The sequence below is a fragment of the Syngnathus acus genome, chromosome 23 (genome assembly GCF_901709675.1).
Source record: "Syngnathus acus chromosome 23, fSynAcu1.2, whole genome shotgun sequence".
Taxonomy (NCBI): Eukaryota; Metazoa; Chordata; class Actinopteri; order Syngnathiformes; family Syngnathidae; genus Syngnathus; species Syngnathus acus.
The window spans coordinates 2,755,607-2,777,268 of record NC_051107.1 but is presented as its reverse complement, the minus strand read 5'-3'; the positions used below and the strand labels follow the sequence as shown (position 1 = coordinate 2,777,268).

Sequence of the window (21,662 nt, the reverse complement as noted above, 5' to 3'; positions counted from 1 at the left end):
GAAATTTTCAATAAAGCTTCGTGTAAAAAAAAAAGTTCCTTTACTAAATTTGATGACGTCATAACTACGCGTCCGAGCTCCACATCGGTCCTCAGTTTATAATCTGCCGTTTTCAGGACAAAAAGACATCTGGACCATTTTAACGATGAGCTGTGAAAAATATCCGAGATCTTCGATTGAAGATGACTTCAACTATGGCACTAATGTCGCTACAGCCAGCGTACAGATACGTATGGGTATGTGAAGTTACACAATTGACGGAAATTAGCCGCTAGCTAGCGTAAATGTTTGCCGAATCACCTGACAGTGTAGCTAACGGGAATATATTCCTCCAGAATATCCATATTGTTACCTCGATTGCATGGATAGTCTTTGTATTTGTTTAGTTTAACCTTAAAGTCTATATTAGCGCTGCAATGTTGCCATTCAGGTTTTGTGGGTGGGAACAAGCTATTGGAAACCATCTATTGTATTGTTAATTAAATTTTTTTTCCAGATTTCTTGCGGAAGGTGTACACTCTCCTAAGCTTGCAGATCATTCTGACGACGGGCACATCTGCCCTTTTTATGTTCTCTCAAACCATCAAGGACTTTGTTCATGCCAGGTGAGCACCTCAAATTGGACCGCTAGGTGGCTGTAATACCTATTATGAGAGTCCATTGCACAACAGCGCCATTTTTGGCTGGAGACATTTTATAAACAGGACTTGGGTTTTACCTGTTCTTTTCCGCAGCCCTGCTGTTGTTTTGGTTTCCGCTCTGGGATCTTTGGTCCTGCTTCTGGCTTTGGCTGTTTACAGACACAAGCATCCAGTCAACCTCTACCTGCTGTTTGTATTTGTAAGTGATAAGCTCTTCTATATCTCCAGAGTTCTGAGTACTTTTATTGACTCGTGTGTTGTTTGCAGACTTTGCTGGAGGCCATCTCAGTGGCCACTGCTTGTAAGTAGAACTGAATACAGTGGTACTTTGGCGTAATGACACTACATTAAAATTATAAACTCGTAAGCCATTGGACTGTTGTGATAACGGCGCCGCTCTTTTTATACAGTGACCTTCTATGAATACTCTACCGTGCTCCAAGCCTTGTTCCTGACCTGTGCCGTGTTCGCTGGACTGACTGCTTACACTTTTCAATCCAAGAGAGATTTCACTAAACTGGGAGCAGGGTAAGTTGGCTCGAAAAGGGAAAAAACGAGATTTGCAGTGTATTTGATTTGCTCTGTGTTGCAGCCTTTTTTCCTGTTTGTGGATCCTCCTGATTGCAAGCGTTATGAGGGTGAGTGGTTCTACTTGCACGGCGTCAGTCATTTCTTCAATTTAGTGAAATTGAGGACCCCCTTTCTCAAAACTGACTTTTTTTTTTGGTCTGCCTCGGTGTTCTTTACAGGTGTTTTTTAACAGCGACAGCACAGAGCTGCTGTTCGCCGGAACCGGGGCGTTCATCTTCTGCGGTTTCATCATCTACGACACCCACCTGCTGATGAAGCAGCTCTCCCCCGAGGAGCATATCTTGGCCTCCATCAATCTCTACCTGGACATCGTCAACCTCTTCCTTCACATTTTGCGTATCCTAGACTCGATGAAGAAGCACTAAAAAAATAGTCGGTGCCAATTTGAAAAGCTTGAATTCAATCTCGCGTCGGATTGTCACAACATGGCCGCCCTTGGTTTTAACACTGTGGGCAGCTGTACTGGCAATTTATTCTTTTGCTTTCGCTTTACACTCAAATCTGGTGGGTAAATTGTTATAAATTAAAAATCTCTTCTGAAGGGATCAGATTACTGTTATCCTGTTATGTGCTGTAATACAAGAAATGGAATGTCTTTGTAGGTCTGTTTTGAATATGCATTTAATATAATTGCTCTAAAAACACTTTAAAATGTACTCTGTATATGTGCAATATTTAACATGTAATTGTGCAGGTTTGATCCAATTCCATTGTGCTCTTGCACTATTAACAATGTTATGTTTAATTCAGATTATGTACATTATGTGGGTTTAATGGCAGTTCTTGTGTTCTGGCTTTGTTGAAATTTAACTTCTCTCACTATGGGGTAAATAAAAGATTTTCCAATGTCAAACCAAACAAATACTAAGTTGTCGTCTTTTGCGTGATCATAAGTGTATGTGCAATTTCAGAGTACAACTGAGGCATATTATGAGACATTTGTTTACACTGAAAAAATATTGTCAGAAATTAGCATTTTAAATAGTGGAGAAGATCTCTTCATTGAAAAATAGCTTCAATTTATATTATTCCAGAAGGTGTACTGATGCCTTTCCAAGATTTTTAATGATCTTGATGGATAGATTTGTTATTTTCATTTTCAATATTGTCGTGAACATACAAACACAGAAATTGGGGACATGTACTTAAACGTTATTCTTTTCAAATAACTATTTACCAGGTCATAAATTAACAAAGAAATACTGAAAGCAGTAGTTTAATTGATGAAAGAGAGTACAAATCTTTTAATCATTTTATTTCCTCCCCCCAGAGATGTCATAACTTTAAACGTCTGCCAAAGTTTTGGGTCTAATCCAATTAGATTACGGCAGCCTGTCACATTTACTACGTCACTTCCGCCCTAAAGTCCTTTGCTTGAGTTGGACTAAGATGGCGTCAACGCAGTTAACGGACGAGGAGCTTTACTCTGAATTGAAGCGCCTCGGTTTCACTCCGGGTCCGGTTACCGAAAGCACTCGGCCGGTGTATTTAAAAAAGCTCAAGAAGCTTCGCGAGGAGCACCAACGAGGAGTTCGAGTCGCCAAAACCCGCAGCGGCGCGGCCGTCAACAGCAGTGGCGGCAACACGGCGGGAGACAGGCCAGCCAGCCATAACGTCACGCACCTGAGCTCCAGCAGGAGACCGGGCCGGAAGTCCACCGTTTTCGGCTTCAGCTCGGACGAGTCTGACGTCGAAGCTCCGTTAATAAGGAAGGCTCTCAACCACGGCGGGGCGCCGCGGAGGAGCCCCGCTTTAAAAATAAAGCTCGATAAAGAGAAAAGTCGACATGGCGCGGGGAATCCACTGAACAGCAACAATTCTACGTTGGCTCCTGGGGGTAACCGACGGATCTCCTCGTGCTGGGGACCCGGCGTTAAAACGACTACCGAAGCGGATGGAGTGAATTACGATGAATCTGAGGACGAATTCGAAAGGGGCCTGGAGAAGTCCTCGCGCTCTTTAAATGGCAGTAGGGCGTCACACTTGCATACAAGTAAGCTAGCTGCTGGGAATTACTCCGACTCCGACGAAGAGGCGGCGGAAGAGGGTTGGGGCCTTGGTGGAGACTCACAGCGGGGTAGTCTGGAGCCCAGACGGGGCCACGCGAAGGCGCCGAGCCCACCCGGGAGTCTAAACATGGTGAGCAGACGGAAGGAGGGGGCTGAGAGCGACGACGCGATGAGAAGCTATCCGAGGAAGACCATCTACGTGTCGCTTAACGACAACCACAGAGGAGAAGCGGAGAACAACCACGCCGAACGCCAGGACGTCAGTTGCTCCAGCATTGGGCTGAGACCGCGATTTTCCAAGTACAGCAGCCTGGCCAATACCTATAGCGGCAACCACTCCAACCACACCACCCCTAACCACTCATACAGCCAGCCCCAGAAGGAAAAGCTTTCTTCTGCACCGGTAGATGAGCTTTTCCAGCAGTTCAAAAGGGAAGAGGTGGCCACCTCCAGCGGGTTCAGTGCCCACTACCTGTCCATGTTTCTCCTCACGGCTGCATGCCTCTTCTTCCTTGTCCTGGGCTTCATGTACCTCAGGATGAGGGGCACTGGATCGTCAGAGGTGGATGGAGTCAGTAAGTAAAAATTCCCGCACTCCTGCGACTTTAAAATCGAGTGCCGCTGATAGAAAACAAAGACGAGACCACAGAAAATCATGACAAGCCAAACAGGCATTATAATATGAGCAAGTTCCATTGCACCACAAGTAAACAAACCCATATCTGTTGATGATGTGCGACATGTGAGTAACTCAAACACCTACAAGATTTATCTCCGTCTCAAAGCAAATTTATATTCTGATTTCTAGTTCCAGATGGTTAAACGGCCGCAATAAGGCGGCCGATGAATCACTTATTTAATGGCGTCCTCCAACATACTCTGATTGAAGAAAAAGCAAATTTCCTGAAACCGGTTGAGCTTGTGGTCTCACTTTAAGATTTATTATGAATGTATTCCTTCTTTTGTCGCAGTTAAGAGTCATCCTTTTGGCATCGAGTTCGACCAGATGAATGTAAGTACACTTTTAGTTTTTTCTCTCTCTCAGCAATATATAAAACAGAGATTGGATTGTTTTATATGTGAATTCTTCTCTTCAACAGAACAAGACCGTTAGGGACCTCATCTTGAACCTGCTGGTAGATCTCCATGATCATCTGGCGCACATCGCTGGTGGGTATCAATGTTTAGCTTTCCAAAGCTGCTGTTAGTATTTGGTTTGATCTCTGTAGCATAGTGGATTTATTATTATTTTTGTAATCAAGGACCTCCTTGTGATCAACTTGCATAAAATCCCAAATGATATTGTTTTTGTCATACTGCTGTATTGCCAACGTATGTAAGTTTCACATGGTGTCCCGCAGGGGTCCGCGCTCCATCCCTGTGCTGTTCAATCTATACCTCCTTCCTTTTGCTAGTATAATTTAAGAGCAAGTTGTCACAAAGCACTCAAATGTTTTCTACAGGCCAACATGACTGTGGAGACCAGCAATATCAAAACAGAAGTCTGTCCATAGAAGAAGCCTCTGCTTATTTGACGGTATAGTCGTTAATGAATGTGGCCAGTTTTCACAATGATTGAAATTTGTCGTGTCGTCTCGTGGTGAGATTCATAATTGTCAATCTCCAGTCTCAAAATGCGACGTTCGAGGACTTAGTCTACACGTCGCTTGAATGGATCATCAAGACAGGCCAAGATGTTGGGATAAGGTAATGGAATGGAATTTATCTTTTCACATTGATTATGGCCTCATGGGTATTGACTCTGCGCGTGCAATTTGTAGGCTGTCCGGTAAGGTCGCCGATGAAACAATAATCGACGTGTCCGAGGTCGCTTGGCTGGAATCCACGCATCCAAGGATGTCCTTCACGTGCCGCTTCCGCCGAGCTTTCCTCACCGTCATCAGCAGAGTTTCCCTCCTGGCAGCCGGTAAGACGTCAACCTTTTTCCGTAGCCTCGCCATCCATGTTCGCCTGGTGATGTCATTATAATTTAAGAGGAATTTCCCCCCCCCCACCCTAAGTGGAATGCCCGTCATGTTTCAACCTGTATGTCTGTACGCAGCGGTCGGCGGCGTGTGGGGCCTGGTGTGCTACGTTAAGTATCGCTGGAGGAGAGAGGAGGAGGAAACCAGACAGATGTATCACATGGTGGAGAGGATCATCGGTAAGAAGCAAGGACTGTGCCTCATCAAAGTTCCTCAACAAATAAATAACCTTGACTGTGTGTTTAATGTTGTTCAGATGTTCTAAAGAGCCATAATGATGCTTGTCAAGAGAATCAAGATCTTCAGCCGTACCTGCCTATACCCCACGTCAGAGACTCCTTGGTTCAACCTCAGGACCGGTCAGTGGGGGGGGGGGTTTTAAAAAAAAATGTCAACGGGACTTGTTGTATTAGCAATGTTAGCTTTCTGTAACCAGCACATACGCTCGTCCCGTTGAACAGGTGAGAAACACTTGTTTTGTCTTGTAGGAAGAAAACGCAGAGAATCTGGGAGCGCGCCGAGAAATTTCTGTCGGCCAACGAATCCAGAATTCGAACAGAGCGTGTGAGAATCGGGGGATCCGACTTTCTTGTTTGGAGGTGGATCCAGCCATCTCTCAGCTGCGACAAGACCTCCAAAGTTTGGCAGGGAGAAGGTAAAGGCACTGAAAAAGCGTCACGGCTCTCGTGATTCATCCCCATTGGGTGTCAAACCTGTTTTGTTTTGAATTCTCAGCTTTCACTCTCGACTGGCGGAATTCGCCACCAAACAGCCTGACGCCGTGTCTGAAGATCCGGAACATGTTTGACCCGGTCATGTGAGTGCCTCGCTCTGCCGACGTCGGTAGCGAGCGCTTCAAAATGCTTTTGTTTCCAGGGAGGTCGGGGAGAACTGGGATCTCGCCATCCACGAGGCCATCCTGGAGAAGTGCAGCGACAACAGCGGCATCGTCCACATCGCGGTGGACAAGAAGTGTCGAGAGGTATTCACACGCCGCCGCCGCCACGTCCCCGACGTCGGTGATTTCACAGCCACTCTTCTCAACAGGGCTGCGTCTACGTGAAGTGCCTCTCCGCCGAGCACTCAGGGAAAGCCTTCAAGGCGCTTCATGGCTCTTGGTTTAATGGTAGGTAACACCAGCGGGTGGAAAAAAAAAAAAAAAAGTCCAGCGGTGACTGGCGGTACTTTTGCACCGACAGGTAAGCTGGTGACGGTGAAATACCTGCGTTTGGACCGCTACCACCAGCGCTTCCCGCAGTCAAAGGCCTGCAACACACCCCTGAAGGCCTCCAGCCTCCACGCAAACGCCACGAACACTACGGCCAGCTCGCCCACGAGCGGAGCGGCCAACTCCTCAGGCTTCTCGTGAGAAGTGTTTCCCTCTGTTGGTCCTTTCTAACAGGGACCACGTAATGTTTTGTTTTTTTACATTTCTATATGACTTATTTTCCCAGAGTCTTTTCCAGTGTTGGTTTTCTACAAATGTCGGTATCGGAACTGTCCCGGATGTAACTATTTTCCCTCTGGGTTTGTTTAAATGCGTGCGCAAGGACTCCCAACCGCGCGTCTCTTCCACAGTCGGCGGAGTCGACCGCGCCTCGTAGAGAATATACCGTACGGCCGCCGCATGCATGGGCGTACGCCTCCGTGTCGGAACCCAGATTTCCTCCCGGGTTTTTTTTTTGTGACGAATGAGCAGACGATGAGGACATGCTGTAAATACATGGGAACGACGGCACAAGCTTTATGAAATAACCTACATTAAGAGCAAAACACAAGCCTCTGCACCCCCTCAACCCCTTTTTTAATCGTTGATGCAGCTGTTTATTGTTACTGTTTATTCCTTCTTTCCTCTGATGCCCTCCATCTTAACTTGCAGTGCTCCTGACATCAGAATCAGGGGAGTGTTGTCTTGTACATTTGCCCCGAAGCTTTCTTCAGTTGTAATCCAATATTATATGTTACGAGTGTATTATTTACCTCTGTCAAGTCTGGCCCTTTTTCCCCCCCCTCTCATGATTATTATTTTTTTTTTTAACGTCTACTATCTCGCCCCTTTTAAAATGATGCCACCGTGACCTTTGGAGCACTCTAAATACATTGATAGTTTGTTACTTGTAATATTCCAAGCTCTATTAAGAGACATAACTGCTTGTTTTTTTTTTTTTGTTTTTTTTTTATACAGCACCTCTTTATCAAAACTAAGATGCACCTAAATCAAGTTTCTAAATGCAGTGAGTTGAAAGTCGCATTCAGTATTTGCAGTGTACAGTTGTGTGAATGATGCACATTGACAGATGTTCACAACCTGGTGCAAAACAGTTAGCAGCAAACATCCCAACCGTGCCTTAAATGTGTGTTACCTTTTTTTTTTTTTTTTTTAAAGATGGGCACTGCATCGCTGTGGGGAAATGTTGAAACTGGTTTAAGGTGGTAAGGAAAGCTGGCCCTAGATGTAGTTTTGTTAGATTTCTGAGATTTGGTATTTTGTAGCAGTTTTGTCTGATTTATTAAACCAAATGCTCCTCTATTTATTTTTTTTAAATCAGCCATGGTGATGTACTATTTGATGTCACTAGAACTGTTACATAATGTGTTAGCTTTTTTTTTTTCTTTCTTTCCATTAAGGATTGACCTTACATCCGCTGCCAGACAATTGTCAGGATGTGTAAAACAATAAAGATCACTTTCAGTAAAAAGGTAATTGTTTTTTATTTAATTTTTGAGGGAGGTGGGCAAATATAACGAGTGGGATTTTCAGATTTCTTGGTAGGCGGGGGCACAAATATCTCTACCCAAACATGCAATCCAACAGATTTGTTAATTTAACATTGTAGCATTATACTTTTTATCAATGATTTGAATTGAGTTTTGACGAATGACCACTAGGGGTCAGTGTTTAGTATTTTTAGAAAAAAAGTAAGGCTTTTTTTTATGTATACGTACATAAAAATCTGCACGAATTTTATTTCTCGGAGCCATTACTGCATAATTTAAATATATATTTACTTTATATCTTTTAATCCGTGTAAATTAGGAAAAGATTAGCAAATAGAATTCCACCGAGCCCATCACAATTGTCTTTTCTTTTTTAAATGGCGAATGTGTTAAACTGAAAATAGCTGAATTGTTGACGTCGCATTTGTTAAACCAGAAAATTCACATTTCCAGGATGCAATTAAAAAGAAACACACACACACACACCCGCAGTGGGCGGGCTCAAACACACTATTTCAACTGCGCAGTTCGTTCCAATCTTACTTTCGATATTGCTTGCTTCAAGTGAGAGCTGCACATTTCTCGAGTGGCATTTGCGACAAAAATCCGATCTGTGGTGGCCTCGAACATGAAGGTCGTGGGAGCCCTCGTTTTTCTGACAGCTGTCTACTTGGTGAACTCCAAGTTTCGTAAGTATATGATTCAACATAATTTTGCAAAATCGTTTTTTCCCTTAAACCAATAACCATAAACAAGGTATATTCTTCTGTAAGAAATATTACAAAAAATATCGAGCACAAATTGAGTGCCTGTTTCCAACGTAGTTCAGTTTCGTTTTCTCGGAAATCACCCACTGAAGTGGCTCCGCCCTCATTTGATAACAATGGTAGGGTAGTTCGTACTCCTTACTAGGCCAAAGTAGGCTAATAAAATAAGATAAGGCTAATAAAATAAGTTAGAATAAAGATATTTTGCCACAACTGCTTGTTCATAGCTAGGGAATTAAGTTTTCACAGCGGATATCAAAAGTCTGCACACCCCTGTTCAAAAGAATAGACTACAACATGTCAGAAAAAGCGTACTAGAACATCTGAACTTTCATTTGAGATTAATTAAAAACACTTTTGATAGGTGTTTGAATGTCGTTAGTTAATTCCGATTCTCAAGTGACTTTCTTCTTCTCTGACAGAGGCCCCGACAGTGCAAGTATACAGTCACTTGCCAGCAAAGTTCGGAGAACCGAACATTCTCATCTGCCACGTGAGCCAGTTCCATCCCCCGGACATCACCATCCAGTTGTTCAAGAATGGAGAGTTGCTCCAAAAAGCCAATGAGACCGACTTGAGCTTCGGAAAGAATTGGCATTTCCATCTCACCAAGCATGCTGAGTTCATGCCAATGAGGGATGACAAATATTTCTGCCGAGTCACTCATGCCTCAAATTCTCCCCGCAATATTGACTGGGGTGAGTAAAATTGATCACAATGGAAAGTAGTGTATTTTCTGTTTTTTGTAGTCATATTTCATGTAAAATTATATGAGCATAGTTATAGATTATATTTTACATTTTCTATCAATGCTATTTGATGCAAATTTTGATGCTCTCGTTAGAATAATACAATGTTTTGTTTTGCTTTCTTACAGAAGCCAATATGTGAGGATGCAAGGGCCATCGATGTCATTCCATCACAATCCGGCCAGAATCATAAAGTTGCCACTACTCACCCTTTTTCTGCATTTAATGTGACGCTACACTTTGGCTTCAACCAGGGATATTTTCAGAGTATTTCAAGACTGACTTTCTCAGTCATTTCCTTATCCCATTCCTAAACTCACAATTCAAGGGCAATAATCACATTAAGGAAAATAATGACCATAATTAACCTTGCGGGTTTTGGTCACTGCACTATAATCCATTCAACAATGATGTGTGTTTGATGATCAATGACAATGATATATGTATGTTAAGTAATGATCCATCCATTTCCTGTACCGCTTTGGGTCACGGGTGCACTGTAGCCTATCCCAATGATGATTTTCAAATAAAAAGAAAAAGACATCTGGTGTTACGTTTCTGTGTTTATAAATATTGAGCAATATACAAAACTTTGATACTTTATGTTTTAATATATAACATTATTCGATGGATTAATAAATAAATTCTAAAATATATATATATATAAGGCAAACCCCAAAACAAGTCAATCAAGTTATTCCAAACTGAATAAAAGATCTGGAGTAACCGAACACCAAAAAAGAGGAGTGTCGGGTCACTACTTCCGCGTATTTATGGCTCTGGTTTCGTTAATTCGACCGAGGCATGCCAACTTGCGGGTGGAGTTTGTTTTTTGTTTTCAAATCCACCTTGCACCGCCCGCGCGACATAGGCGTGTATCATATGAAGCGCTCTTTGCACATTGCCAAATAATAATAGTGCTATGTCGACGGTTGATCGCGGAGTCCAAATCCTCACTTTACTTTCGTTTGCTGGTTTATTTAAAATAACCAACGAAGTGATTTTAAAATTATGAATACACACGGATTCTCAATCGTATTCGGTCTTTTGTGCCTCTTGAAGTCTACGGCGACCAAACAATGTAAGTATAGTTTGGTATTATTTCTAAATATCCATAAGAGATTTTATGGTGGAGAACGGAACAAGCGTTTAAATCATAACTGAACTACAAATTTAAATTTGATAGTTTCATTAGTTTTTCTGTTAATAGTTTTATATGCATCATTGTAAACTTATAAATAGTTAATATTGTCTCATCTTGTAATTATTATGATTTAGTTGATTTTGTGTACGGAATACTCATAAAGAACCCGGTGTGCACTTTGACCTCCAAACGTTTGTAAAATTTATAAGTGCTCAACATTTCAGTACTGTTTGCACAAGCAGCTGAATGCCTAAATACTTTTCTGGGTGTGTCTGTGTCACCCTTCTAAAGGCTGAGTACAGAAATATGGAGACTGGAAGAGTCACAGATAGATCAACCCATTTTTGTGATTATTTATTTTTTACAGCACCACCAATTGTTCAGGTGTACAGCCGGACGACAGGAGTGTTAAACAAACCCAACACCCTCGTCTGCTACGTTAGCAACTTCCATCCACCTATGATTACAGTGGATCTGCTGAAAAATGACGTTGTGATCAAAAATGCCAATCAGACCGAGATGGTCTTTGAGTTGGACTGGGACTACTCCATGACCAAACATGTGTCCTTCATCCCCCAAAAGGGAGACAAGTACACCTGCCAGGTGACCCACATGGGGATAACCAGGACATATTTTTGGGGTATGTTTGCATTTTCATGAATACAATGTACCATGAAGTATTGATTTATTAGTATGGAATCGAATTATTAATCATTTTGGCTACAGTAGATATGGTGAGATATCAGATCAGTTTCAGCCAAAATCATGTGACTTGATTTTATGATTCGTGGTGGAATAAAAACTGAGATTATAAATCACAGGCTAAACAGATTAGAAGCTCAAAGTCTCTGTTTACAGTCTGGTTATCTTTCTTTTTAGAACTGGATATGTAACATTCTCCCGGTCCTGTGGTTTAGGTAGGTACCGCCTATCCTCTCAACATTATTTAAAAAAAAATTATGAACGCAAATACTTTTTTTTAATCTGTTCTCATTAAATTTTTAACTCCTTGTTTGCCACAGGTCTGCCATAGGAGTGTCTTAAGCTGGAGAGTTGTTTACAAATACGAGTCTTCATTTTTAAGGGGAACAATGACTTCTGGCAGCGGTGAATTAAGCTCTCAAAAAAAAAAGGTTGCTTCCTCGACCGGTTTGAAACGATAAACAATTGAATAGACTATTGAATAAGGAAGTGATCACGTGTAAGTAATTAATTAACTTGGCCAGTAGAGGGCAGAAGACACTATAAAAACCCAGAAAAAAAGCTTGGACAAGTGAATGTTTACTGAACTACCACCATTTGCGATATTGTATCACAACAAAACGACAATAGTAGAAGAATATGGACTTACTTTTGAATTGCTGGGACTTGCCTTGGTTTCTCGTCTTGTTTAATGATGTCAAGATTCTTACAGCAGTGGAACTTTACATACTTTCTTTCCAGCATTGTAATAAATTCAATGTTTTTCTTAATACGAGTCATTCCTGATGATATGCTGCTGTACCAAAAGTGAATTTTGATTATGATTTTCAGTTTAAAAAGGTAATTCTTTACACTCTATTCATTTTATTTTACTCATTGTAGCTGTTTTTACTCATTGTGCAGTGGAATTTTATTAAAATTATGATACAAAAAATGTTGGAATGAGAGTCGACCTTGCCGAAAAGAAATTGTGAATTGTCGCCATTTTGTGATTATAATTTTAAACCCAGTTTTTTTGTGGTAAACCTTGGTTCTTTCCGCTCCAAATAGAGAATGTGACGTCACTCGTTGTTTACCACGGAAGCCCGGAGGGCGGCTATACCGGAAATATTCTAAAACGTACCCGGAGAATGACTCCACCACTAAGGGGAGTTTCCACACTTTCACCATACGCGAAATTTCAATCTTTGACATTTGTGACTGTTATCAGCTCAGACGGTTTAATATGGACCCAAACACGTTTCTCTACAATGTCCCTCCGTTCCTCATTGAAAGATTTTGTGAGATTATGGACACCGGATGTAATCGCTACGGATGGCGCGAACTAGGTGAGTCTTAATTGATTTATCATTTTAACGTTCAAATTGAAATTTGGTGGTCATACTTCAAATTTGATGGTAGATGTTGTAATTAATTAGTTGTTGATTTATTGTAATTGTTGCACTTTGAGAAGCAGGTGAATTATACTGGTTCAAGGATAGACCCGTGTGGGACACCATGATGAGATTTTCTGCGGGCTTTAATTGTTATTTTATTGACACAGTCGATGTTTTTTAGATTTTTATTGAAATTTCAAAGTAATTTATCTATTTAATTTCGCGCCAGCCGCCCGTATCCTCCCGAGCTTCACAGAGGTCCGCAAGTACGAGCGCGTGGAGCAAGGTGGTCGCAGTCCCACCAAGGAGCTTCTGTGGTCCTGGGCTCAGCGAAACGCGCAAGTGCAGGACTTGCTGAAAGTCCTGCAGGACATGGGCCACTCTAGGGCCATAAAACACTTTCAGGACCACTTTTATGAAGTCAAAGATGTTGCATCCCAGCCGCCTCCACCTAGATTACACATCAATCAAATAATATGCGCAGATGGTAAGTACGTTAAAATATGAATGTGTTTTTTTCATGGCTATCAAGTTTGAGAATGATTGACTTGAAATTGGAATATCCAAATCAGTGTTTTCTCCAGGGGAACCTCAGCCACAAATCAGTTTGAGGAAAATCTTAGAGGCAACTCGAGATTTTAACCACGAAATGAGAATTTCGGAAGGCTGCTTCGCTGATATTTACTTGGCACAGATGGGAGGCAGAACATTCGCCGTGAAACTTTTCAAAAAGGTAACGACATCTTGTTGTTATGATTGTATCATTTGAAGTAATTTTTTTTCAACATACCAGTGCCCTTCTTTTGAACGGAAATATATATTGACCTTTTGAAACCACGCTGCTTGAGTCACATGTGAGTCAGAATGTTAGCAACAAACGTGCATTACATTACTTGACTATCTTCATCATCCTCTGCAGGTCAATAACATATCCTGGAAGAATCTGTGGGACATTTTCCAAAAAGATATGGAACTCCATCAGTTGTACGTGTTATCGGTCAAATCAGTTTAATCGACGTTGCGGAGATTACAAGCACTTGTTGTGTCGCAGGCGGAGACATCCAAACATTCTCGAGTTGTCGGGCTGCTTTTCTGACGAAAGGCGCTACTGTCTGGTTTCCCCTTACATGCCGAAAGGATCGCTCTTCCACAGACTCCATCGTCAGGTAGATTAAGATTATTTCTATTTTTCCCGAAAAGAAGTTTGTACGAATTTTCTGATGCTCTACAGAACGGTGGATTGCCTTTGTCTTGGCAAGAACGTTTCACCATCATAAATAAAATCGCCAAGGCTTTACATTATCTCCATGAGTCCCAACCATGCGCAGTCATCTGTGGGAATCTTTCCAGGTAATGATTAGATTTTAATTACTTAATATCATACTTGATATTAAAAAAAGGCACATTTCTATGGTTTCTGCAGTTCTAATATACTCCTGGATGACGACACGCAACCCAAGCTGTCCGATTTCTGCCTGGCCCAACTTCGTCCTCATTCGGTCAAACGTAATCATACCATCACCCTGGATGCAGGTTCCCACGGCAACCCGGAGTACCTCCCCGAGGAGTACCTCCGAAATGGCAAACTCTCAACCAGTTTGGATATTTTCAGCTTCGGAATGGTGACGTAACTAATTAACTTTCTCGTTGAATAATAACTCGGCCAAGTTCAAATAGATTTTTGACTTTTATAGGAATCAAAATAGTAAACTCTTTTCCACCTTTACCCAGTTAATGTATCACTTCCTTTTTTTTCCGTATCAACACAACGCAATGACACGTTAACATGGTCTACGAAACTGCCAGATTCGGACTTCCTCTTCTGGTTTAATATCAAGTGTGAAGTGTGTAAAAAGGAACAGTCTGAAACGAGAGGAAATGAAACAATATAGTTGTTATGCAATTGGCACATTTTTAAAAGTACCAGTAAAGATGCAGAATATTGGTACATCACAAAAATAAGAATTTAAGCTAAGGAAACTAAATTGGCTCCAACACTATCGATATAAATTATTTTTCTATTGTCAAAACGTACATCAATAGTACCTCACATTTCAGCAATGTATGCCCTTAGGTCGTCATGGAAACGATGACAGGACGTAAAGTCGTAGAGGAGCTGCCGAAACGTGCGCAGCTGGTGAGTGACGTCTACGGCAGAAAGAGGGACAGTGTGGTTTTACATTTCTAGAATCTAGATTTTGGGTTTTTTTCGCACAAAGAGGGGCCATTTCATTTTTGTCGCACTAAAAATCCTAGAAATATTTTCAGGCTCCCTCTAGTGCTACTTAAAGCATTAAATATTAAAATTGTGCAGAATGTTAGTGTTTTTTTTTCAAGCAGTTTTTTAAGTCCAATTTCAAATTTTCAATGTAATTGAATTAATGAATTTCAATTAAATTAAAAATCAAAATAATATTGAATTAATACATTTAAATTCCATTAGAAAATCAATATTTACTATAAGTACAGTTATGTAAGTGATGTTTTTTCAAGCAGTTTTTTAAGTCCAATTTCAATTTTTTAATTGAATTGAATTGATGAATTTAAATTAAATAAAAAAAATCAATGTAATATTGAATTAATACATTTAAATTCCATTAAAAAACATTATTTACTATAAGTACAGTTCTGTAAGTGATATTGACGTCTATTTTCTACAGCGGGATTTGCTCACCGAAGTGGAGGACAGCGGCAGCGTAGACTCTTGTCTGCAGTTTTTGGATACGTCAGCCGGTCAATGGCCAACGTCTTTGGCGCGTAGTCTTCTGGATCTTTCTTTGCGATGTGTCTCGAGTCAACACCACTGCAGACCCAGCATGGAGAACGTAAGCTCTGAATATTCAATTAGTAAGAATTTCTCATCAGGGGCCATAAAATTTGTTTTACAATAGTATGAAATGGACTTTTCGGATTGTTTTGATTAACACTTTAGGTCTTGAGTCAGCTGCTGCCACCTCCCAGCTTCTCCTCTTTGGACTGCCCTCACAGCCTGGACGATGGCGCCGCTATTCACATCCAGCACAGCCCGTCACCTAGCATCCCCGTGGAACACGATGAACAGCGCAGCCTCCCTGGTTCTCCGGCGCAGGCACAACCCTGCGAATGCAGCCAATCAGAGGTGACATATATAAATGTGACTGAGACTGTGGAAACCAAAGGAGAAGGAAACCCGTCGTACAAAAGCTGGCCGGTACAGTGCAGCTGCCAAGCTGAGACTGGAGGTCTTTCCTGTGAGGACTGCAGGGCTAATGGTTTTAGCAACACTAGCCAGGATTTGACTGAGTAATTGTAAAACAAACTCCGGCCGAATCGGCCACTACAGGTTAGTTAAAGGCCATATCATAGAAATGTGTCTTTAAACGTGTCTTAAATGTTTCTACTGAGGTAGCAGTTCTAATATCCATTGGTAGGGCATTCCAAAGCTCTGGAGCCCGAATAGAAAATGCTCTAGACCCTGCAGACATTTTCTTGGCCCTCGGTGTCGCTAAAAGAGTAGCGTTTTGCGAACGAAGGTTACGAGACGGAACATAAGGAACAACTAGGTCGACGAGATATGAAGGCGCTAAGCCATGCAGGGATTTATATGTTAATAGAAGAACCTTGAAGTCACATCTTAAATGGACCGGGAGCCAGTGTAAGTTGGCTAATATTGGGGTAATGTGATCAAATTTTCTTGACCGTGAGAGCAGCTTTTCATATTTTCGTTTGGCTGTGCTTTTTTCCCTGCCATTTTGAGAGCGAACTTGAAACAAATTATTTACAACTCAAATGATCGCGCGCATTTGTCATCATTTAGAGTACGTCATTCTTCTTCTTCTTTTCAACTCAAACCGATTCAACTGGTCAGCGCGCCACCTAGGGGGGATAAATGGCAGCGCCAGCCAAGCATTTTGACGCTTGTCATGTGAAATCTCCTGAAGAGCCGCATGAAACCAGCCAAAGAGCCGCATGCGGCTCGCGAGCCGCGGGTTGGCCACCACTGTTATAGTGGTTTCCTTAAACAAGTGTTGATAACGAGTTGGACCAATTATCAACATCTCAGTTTTATCTGGGTTAAGACGAAGGAAGTTGAGAGACATCCATTGCTTGATCTCCGCAAGGCACGCCTCAAGATGACAACAATCATATTTTTTTATGATTTATGTTGAGTCCTTAACCTTTCTGTCATACACATATACACATTTTAGATTTATTTAAGCTATTTTTGTTGTAGTATTTAATTTTATGTTCCTCGTATCTTCAAATAGGGGCCTTGGTTATTCACTGATACGTGAACAAATAAATGTCTCGCCCCTTTGAGTGCCTTCTGCTGAGCAAATACCAGCCAATGTTTGAGATAAGCTGATATGGTGACCAGACCCCTTTTATAAAATTTCTTGGAAATGTGTTATATTTTGGATATGCAAAATGTACGTTTATGACTGTAATACTCATTAACACTATGTATAAAACCAAAGCTGATATAGTATGACTACATTATGTCATGATATTGGAATATTTTATAGTTTAAAATTATTGTGATAATAAAAAATTATATTTGTCAGTTGTCTGTCCAGGTTGATAAAAATAATTGCGATTGACCAGTAATATGGAGTATAGAATATGGAATATAGCGGGGCTCCCCCAAAAAGTGAAATAACAAGCACCGAACTGTTAATAAATTGAATTGCATAAATTCCGATTTTTACACTGAACCTTAACGCAACATCCGTTGTCACAGGAACCATAATGTGCTGCTTTTCAAAATAAATCCATTAAATCGCGCAGTGAAGAGTAGGAGCTTATATACACAAAATACATGCAATATAAATCGAAATATTACAAATGGGATAATTTGTTTGTGGAACACGTGCTTTCACAACGACGAACCCATCGTTTCCTCTTGGTGCTCACGTGATTTTATGAAAGACCTTCAGGGTTATCTTTTATTCTGAAAGGCTGCCTTGCGGAAAAAGAGTTGTTGATTTGGTAGTAAAGCTAGTTTGTGGTCAACACAGCTGTGGCCTCGTTGTCCCGCACTACCAGCTGGGCGTAGGTTGTATTTAGTCATTTTTGCATTTTTTGCACGACTCTTTATCTTTAACTGAACCTTGGTGTGACAAGAGGTTCGAAAATGGTCTTGTCAACGTCCCAGCAAGTCGCCCTGGCGTTCACGGGGGTGCTGTTCACGTTTGTCGTCCTGCCAAAGATGTTCGGCGTCGGTACTGGGGCGAAGGAGTCGAGGCTCGACCCTCGTTACTCCAGAAAAGGTGACGTAAGCTATTATAATTGTATAAATATAAAATATATTTCCTATTTTTTTGTATTCTTCATCTATTATAGTTTATAAATGTATTCCTTCTATTATCATTTGAATTCCATATCACCCAGCGTCATTCCAATATCTTTCAATGTCATTCAATATCAATGAATAGCATCCCACATTTTTACCAACATATTCCATATTTTCACCAATAAAAACTGCCCACGTTAGTTCAGTCTTTACATACTGTTGGTTTTCATGCAAACATGATACAAACTAAACTTTCCATTGTCCCTGTGCCGGTCTTACAATATTCATGACAGGAGGTCCTGGCCCGGGTACACTTCGAGTTCCAGCCTCCGACAAGGTCGCCCCCAACTCGCATCAGTCGGCCGAGAGCATGCTGCAGATGAAGAAGCTGATGGAGCAGGAGATGAAGGGCGACAAATTCAAATCCAACAACAACAGCAAAGGCTACGTCTTCACGCTCATGCCCTTGTATGCCATCGGAGTTGGAGTATTTGCGGCATACAAGTTTTTGAAGGTAGGACCGAATTCGGAAGAATAAACCACTGAAATCATTTAATAGGGCCAGACCGAATAATCGATTAAAATCGGCTGATTCAAACTTTTTTTTTATAATAATCACAATCAATTATTCGTGTATGTTCTTGATTTTACTGTCAAGTGTTCCGAAGAACAATGTCCTCCATTTAAGGGAGTTCTGACTCCTCTCAATCCAAAATACAATTTTCCTGGTGACATGTTTTCGTGCGGCCGTGCACGGCCACAGCATTTTCCGCGACGCTGGTGGATTGCCGCCTTTCCAAATTTTCCTGAGCATGATATTTTGCTGTCAGCAAGAAGTGGAGATGGAGGACAGTATTTCCCAAGTGATCAAAAGATTTTGGGTGAGAGTCTCCGTTTTTATGTTTTGAGAAAAAAAGTTCTCTGTTCTAAAGTTGAATAAATACAACAAAGTAGTGTAAAACAGTAAAATGTTCTGACAGTAATTTGAAGTTATTCCATTGATTAAATATGATTTTAAATTAATTGTCTAATTAATCGTTTTTCGGAATTTAAATATCGGCATTTAGAAAATTCATATTGGTCGGCTCCTATTTTTTAATACCCCAAGTTTCCCCTCATTTTGCATTTGAGTACACAACCACTCTTGCGGAAATACAATATGATTTTTTTTTTTTTCCATTTGCAGATTAAGTCTTCAGATGACCAAGCGCAAAAGGATACATTTGCAAAAGGGGCCAAAAAATCGGCGGAGGCAGGTGTGTTATTTTTTTTTTTCCATACACTTGGATTTCTATTTGAATACCACAATATTTGTTTCCGACAATCGAAACGTGTTTGTTTTTCCGCCCACAGAGAACCAGTTGAACGAACTGGAACAAAGGCTGGCCCAAACAGAAAGGATGCTTAATTCTATTCTCACCCAACTTGACCCGCTCACAAACTGGTGAGTGCTTTGAATTTGGCTATTCATAGGTTTGACCCGCTTAGAACAGTAATTAACAATCTAACATGTACACAATCATGACCCCATGTTACGTCGTGAAATCGTTCAACACAAACCAACTCCATTTGTTTCCTCTCTTCCGCCATCAGTACAAAATCTGTGGCCCAGGAGCAGAAGAATGAGATCATGACCCAACTCCAAACCATTCGCTACCTGATGAAAAAGAGAGGAATGGACTGTCCGCCTTTGAATGGTGCGTTCAAATGCCGTGTGGAGAAAAAAACCCCAATTCAACTGGTTGAGGTTTCATTTTCCGATAACTAAATGTCTGAAAGCAAACCGTTTTAAAAAGAAAAAATATTAATTGTACAGCGCTTCAAAATTCATTTTAAAAATGTATATTTTTATCTAGACTTTGTTAATATTAACTGATTATTTTTTTAAAAATAATTATTTCACCTCAGGTTGTCATAATATTACAATGATAGGAACTAAGGGTTAAGTTTAGTTATTTTAAAATAAATTACAACGCATGATAGAATTCATACTACACAAAATAAATCAATTATTCTTAAAGTGGTGTGCATGCGCCCCCTAGCGGTAGTGAAAAATCACTACATTTCAGTTTTACCATTTGTGTGTTTTTAAGGCGGTACAGTTTGATTATATTTAACTTTAAACCACAAAACATTTACAGATCTTTCAGAAGTGTTTGTTTAATTTCGATAGAATTCTTAGAATAAATTTAAATGAATGAAATGCAGTTTCTTCTTTTCCCCCCGAAATATTTCTCCCTTTCAGAGGCCTGCTTCGAGCAGAGCCTGGACAACCTCATCGAAACATTGGGCGCCGGCGAGACTCCTCCAGCCAGCGACACCAACACCGATAAAACCTCCGAAAAGCCACAAGACGTAGCCGAAGGCGGCGGCGTGAAGAAACCAAACTCGGAGGAGGAAGAGGTTGAAAGGAAAGATGATGATGATGACATGGAGGAAACTGAGGAGGCTGAAAAAGACGAGGAGGAGGAGGAAGGATACGAGGAGTTTGATTTCATGCCTTCGCATGACAACACAAAGTGTGAGGAAAGCGGTAAAGTGAAACAGCCGTGCGGCCTCAGGCGCCGCAATCTTCCCGAATGAACTTCTTGCAGGATAAAACGTCCTCTATGTAATTATCGTATTTATTATATGAATATTATTCACAAAAATTCGTCCGAAAAAAAAACTTTCAATCACTAAGAACAGGGCTTGAGTAGTTGTTGCTGATATCATGTAAGTGCAGTCAGCAGCTGTTATTAAATGTGAAAATTGTTCAAGGAAAAAAAAAAAATTCGATGTGCCTTTTTAAAGAATTATATGGACTCACAAAAAAAAAAATCCTAATCATATTGGTCCAGCTGCTCATCCTTTTTTTTATTATAGACAATTTGTTTTACCACAGTGTCTTAAGAGGGACTTTTGAACGGAAGGGGGCGCCCAAGAGCTGGACGGAAAACATAAAAACATGTGACTTATCTCAAAAGTAGATTTATATCACTGCATGTTTTTGTGACTTCCTTGCCTGCAAAATGTGACAGCATGCTATCAATGTTTTTATACATCCACTAGCTATATTTTCCCCAAATCGTCTTTGAAAAACTATTTTAATATCTATGACAACTTTTAGTTGACCCTTAGCTGCATTTTAATGAAAACACAAATGTTCCTAGTCTGTCATGTTTGGATCCATTATTTATTTTTGACTTACCCTCCCCAATATCCATATATTGTGTGTCGTGGAAAAAATAAATTTCTTGTCGTGCTGCATTGACATAAATTAGTGTATTTTTAAGATTCCACCGGAAATTATTTGTCCTTGCTGACATTGTTGCTAATACAGGATTGTTATATTATTATTAATCCCCAGTGTGTCAAAATATATTTTAAATTAAAAGTTGTACCAAAATAAGAGTTCTTATAGATTTAAAAAAGTTGTATTTGAAAGAAATGTACCTTTTAGTTTAGGGAAAGATTTATTCAAATGAAATTTCATAACTTTATTTGAACGCATGGAAATGTTGCGTAAAATATTACCAATATTAACAGGGACACCTTTTCGATCAGTCAGGATGACAGTTCTCTTTATGTCCTGTAGAGAGCGCTGCAGTATCATAATAACAACGCATCGAGGCCTGTCGGCGAAAGACACGTTTAACCCTCACCCTGTCGTATGTTTTATTTTTTTAATTATGTCCCCTCTCAGTTTAACTTGATAACTTTATTCAG

The 21,662-nt window shown here is 40.7% G+C and overlaps 5 protein-coding genes across 8 annotated transcripts; all 5 read left to right on the top strand.

Annotated features, from left to right (window-relative positions):
• The first annotated feature begins 20 nt into the window (after positions 1 to 20).
• On the top strand, positions 21 to 2,094 carry tmbim4 (transmembrane BAX inhibitor motif containing 4). The gene is made up of 7 exons (XM_037243769.1): positions 21 to 236; positions 497 to 605; positions 735 to 840; positions 909 to 942; positions 1,052 to 1,169; positions 1,234 to 1,279; positions 1,391 to 2,094. Exons 1-7 carry the CDS (start codon positions 146 to 148, stop codon positions 1,595 to 1,597), a joined length of 711 nt encoding a protein of 236 aa, XP_037099664.1. The 5' UTR covers positions 21 to 145; the 3' UTR covers positions 1,598 to 2,094.
• Positions 2,095 to 2,603: 509 nt separating this feature from the next.
• On the top strand, positions 2,604 to 7,930 carry lemd3 (LEM domain containing 3). Its single transcript, XM_037243768.1, has 13 exons — positions 2,604 to 3,816; positions 4,213 to 4,253; positions 4,342 to 4,411; positions 4,705 to 4,778; positions 4,869 to 4,948; positions 5,023 to 5,168; positions 5,304 to 5,405; positions 5,483 to 5,585; positions 5,715 to 5,881; positions 5,962 to 6,043; positions 6,103 to 6,208; positions 6,274 to 6,352; positions 6,426 to 7,930. The coding sequence occupies exons 1-13, from the start codon at positions 2,622 to 2,624 to the stop codon at positions 6,593 to 6,595; spliced, it is 2,415 nt and encodes an 804-aa protein (XP_037099663.1). The 5' UTR covers positions 2,604 to 2,621; the 3' UTR covers positions 6,596 to 7,930.
• Positions 7,931 to 8,402: 472 nt separating this feature from the next.
• Positions 8,403 to 10,013, top strand: b2m (beta-2-microglobulin). The gene is made up of 3 exons (XM_037243771.1): positions 8,403 to 8,633; positions 9,134 to 9,409; positions 9,589 to 10,013. Exons 1-3 carry the CDS (start codon positions 8,573 to 8,575, stop codon positions 9,600 to 9,602), a joined length of 351 nt encoding a protein of 116 aa, XP_037099666.1. The 5' UTR covers positions 8,403 to 8,572; the 3' UTR covers positions 9,603 to 10,013.
• A 2,392-nt stretch (positions 10,014 to 12,405) lies between these two features.
• Positions 12,406 to 17,231, top strand: irak3 (interleukin-1 receptor-associated kinase 3). 3 transcript variants are annotated; one of them, XM_037243767.1, is made up of 12 exons: positions 12,406 to 12,634; positions 12,912 to 13,169; positions 13,270 to 13,415; positions 13,602 to 13,666; positions 13,734 to 13,848; positions 13,914 to 14,032; positions 14,106 to 14,304; positions 14,757 to 14,819; positions 15,343 to 15,507; positions 15,615 to 15,971; positions 16,142 to 16,147; positions 16,808 to 17,231. In XM_037243767.1, exons 1-10 carry the CDS (start codon positions 12,532 to 12,534, stop codon positions 15,966 to 15,968), a joined length of 1,587 nt encoding a protein of 528 aa, XP_037099662.1. In that variant the 5' UTR covers positions 12,406 to 12,531; the 3' UTR covers positions 15,969 to 15,971; positions 16,142 to 16,147; positions 16,808 to 17,231. The 3 variants fall into 3 exon arrangements, with proteins under 3 accessions (XP_037099662.1, XP_037099661.1, XP_037099660.1); XM_037243766.1 differs by having other exon boundaries at positions 13,267 to 13,415; XM_037243765.1 differs by having other exon boundaries at positions 12,407 to 12,634; positions 13,255 to 13,415.
• Positions 17,232 to 17,635: 404 nt separating this feature from the next.
• On the top strand, positions 17,636 to 20,774 carry ccdc107 (coiled-coil domain containing 107). Of its 2 annotated transcripts, XM_037243082.1 has the most exons (7): positions 17,636 to 17,931; positions 18,248 to 18,468; positions 18,785 to 18,835; positions 19,141 to 19,210; positions 19,308 to 19,398; positions 19,548 to 19,651; positions 20,200 to 20,774. In XM_037243082.1, exons 1-7 carry the CDS (start codon positions 17,796 to 17,798, stop codon positions 20,535 to 20,537), a joined length of 1,011 nt encoding a protein of 336 aa, XP_037098977.1. In that variant the 5' UTR covers positions 17,636 to 17,795; the 3' UTR covers positions 20,538 to 20,774. The 2 variants fall into 2 exon arrangements, with proteins under 2 accessions (XP_037098977.1, XP_037098978.1); XM_037243083.1 differs by lacking the exon at positions 18,785 to 18,835.
• The last annotated feature ends 888 nt before the right edge of the window (positions 20,775 to 21,662 follow it).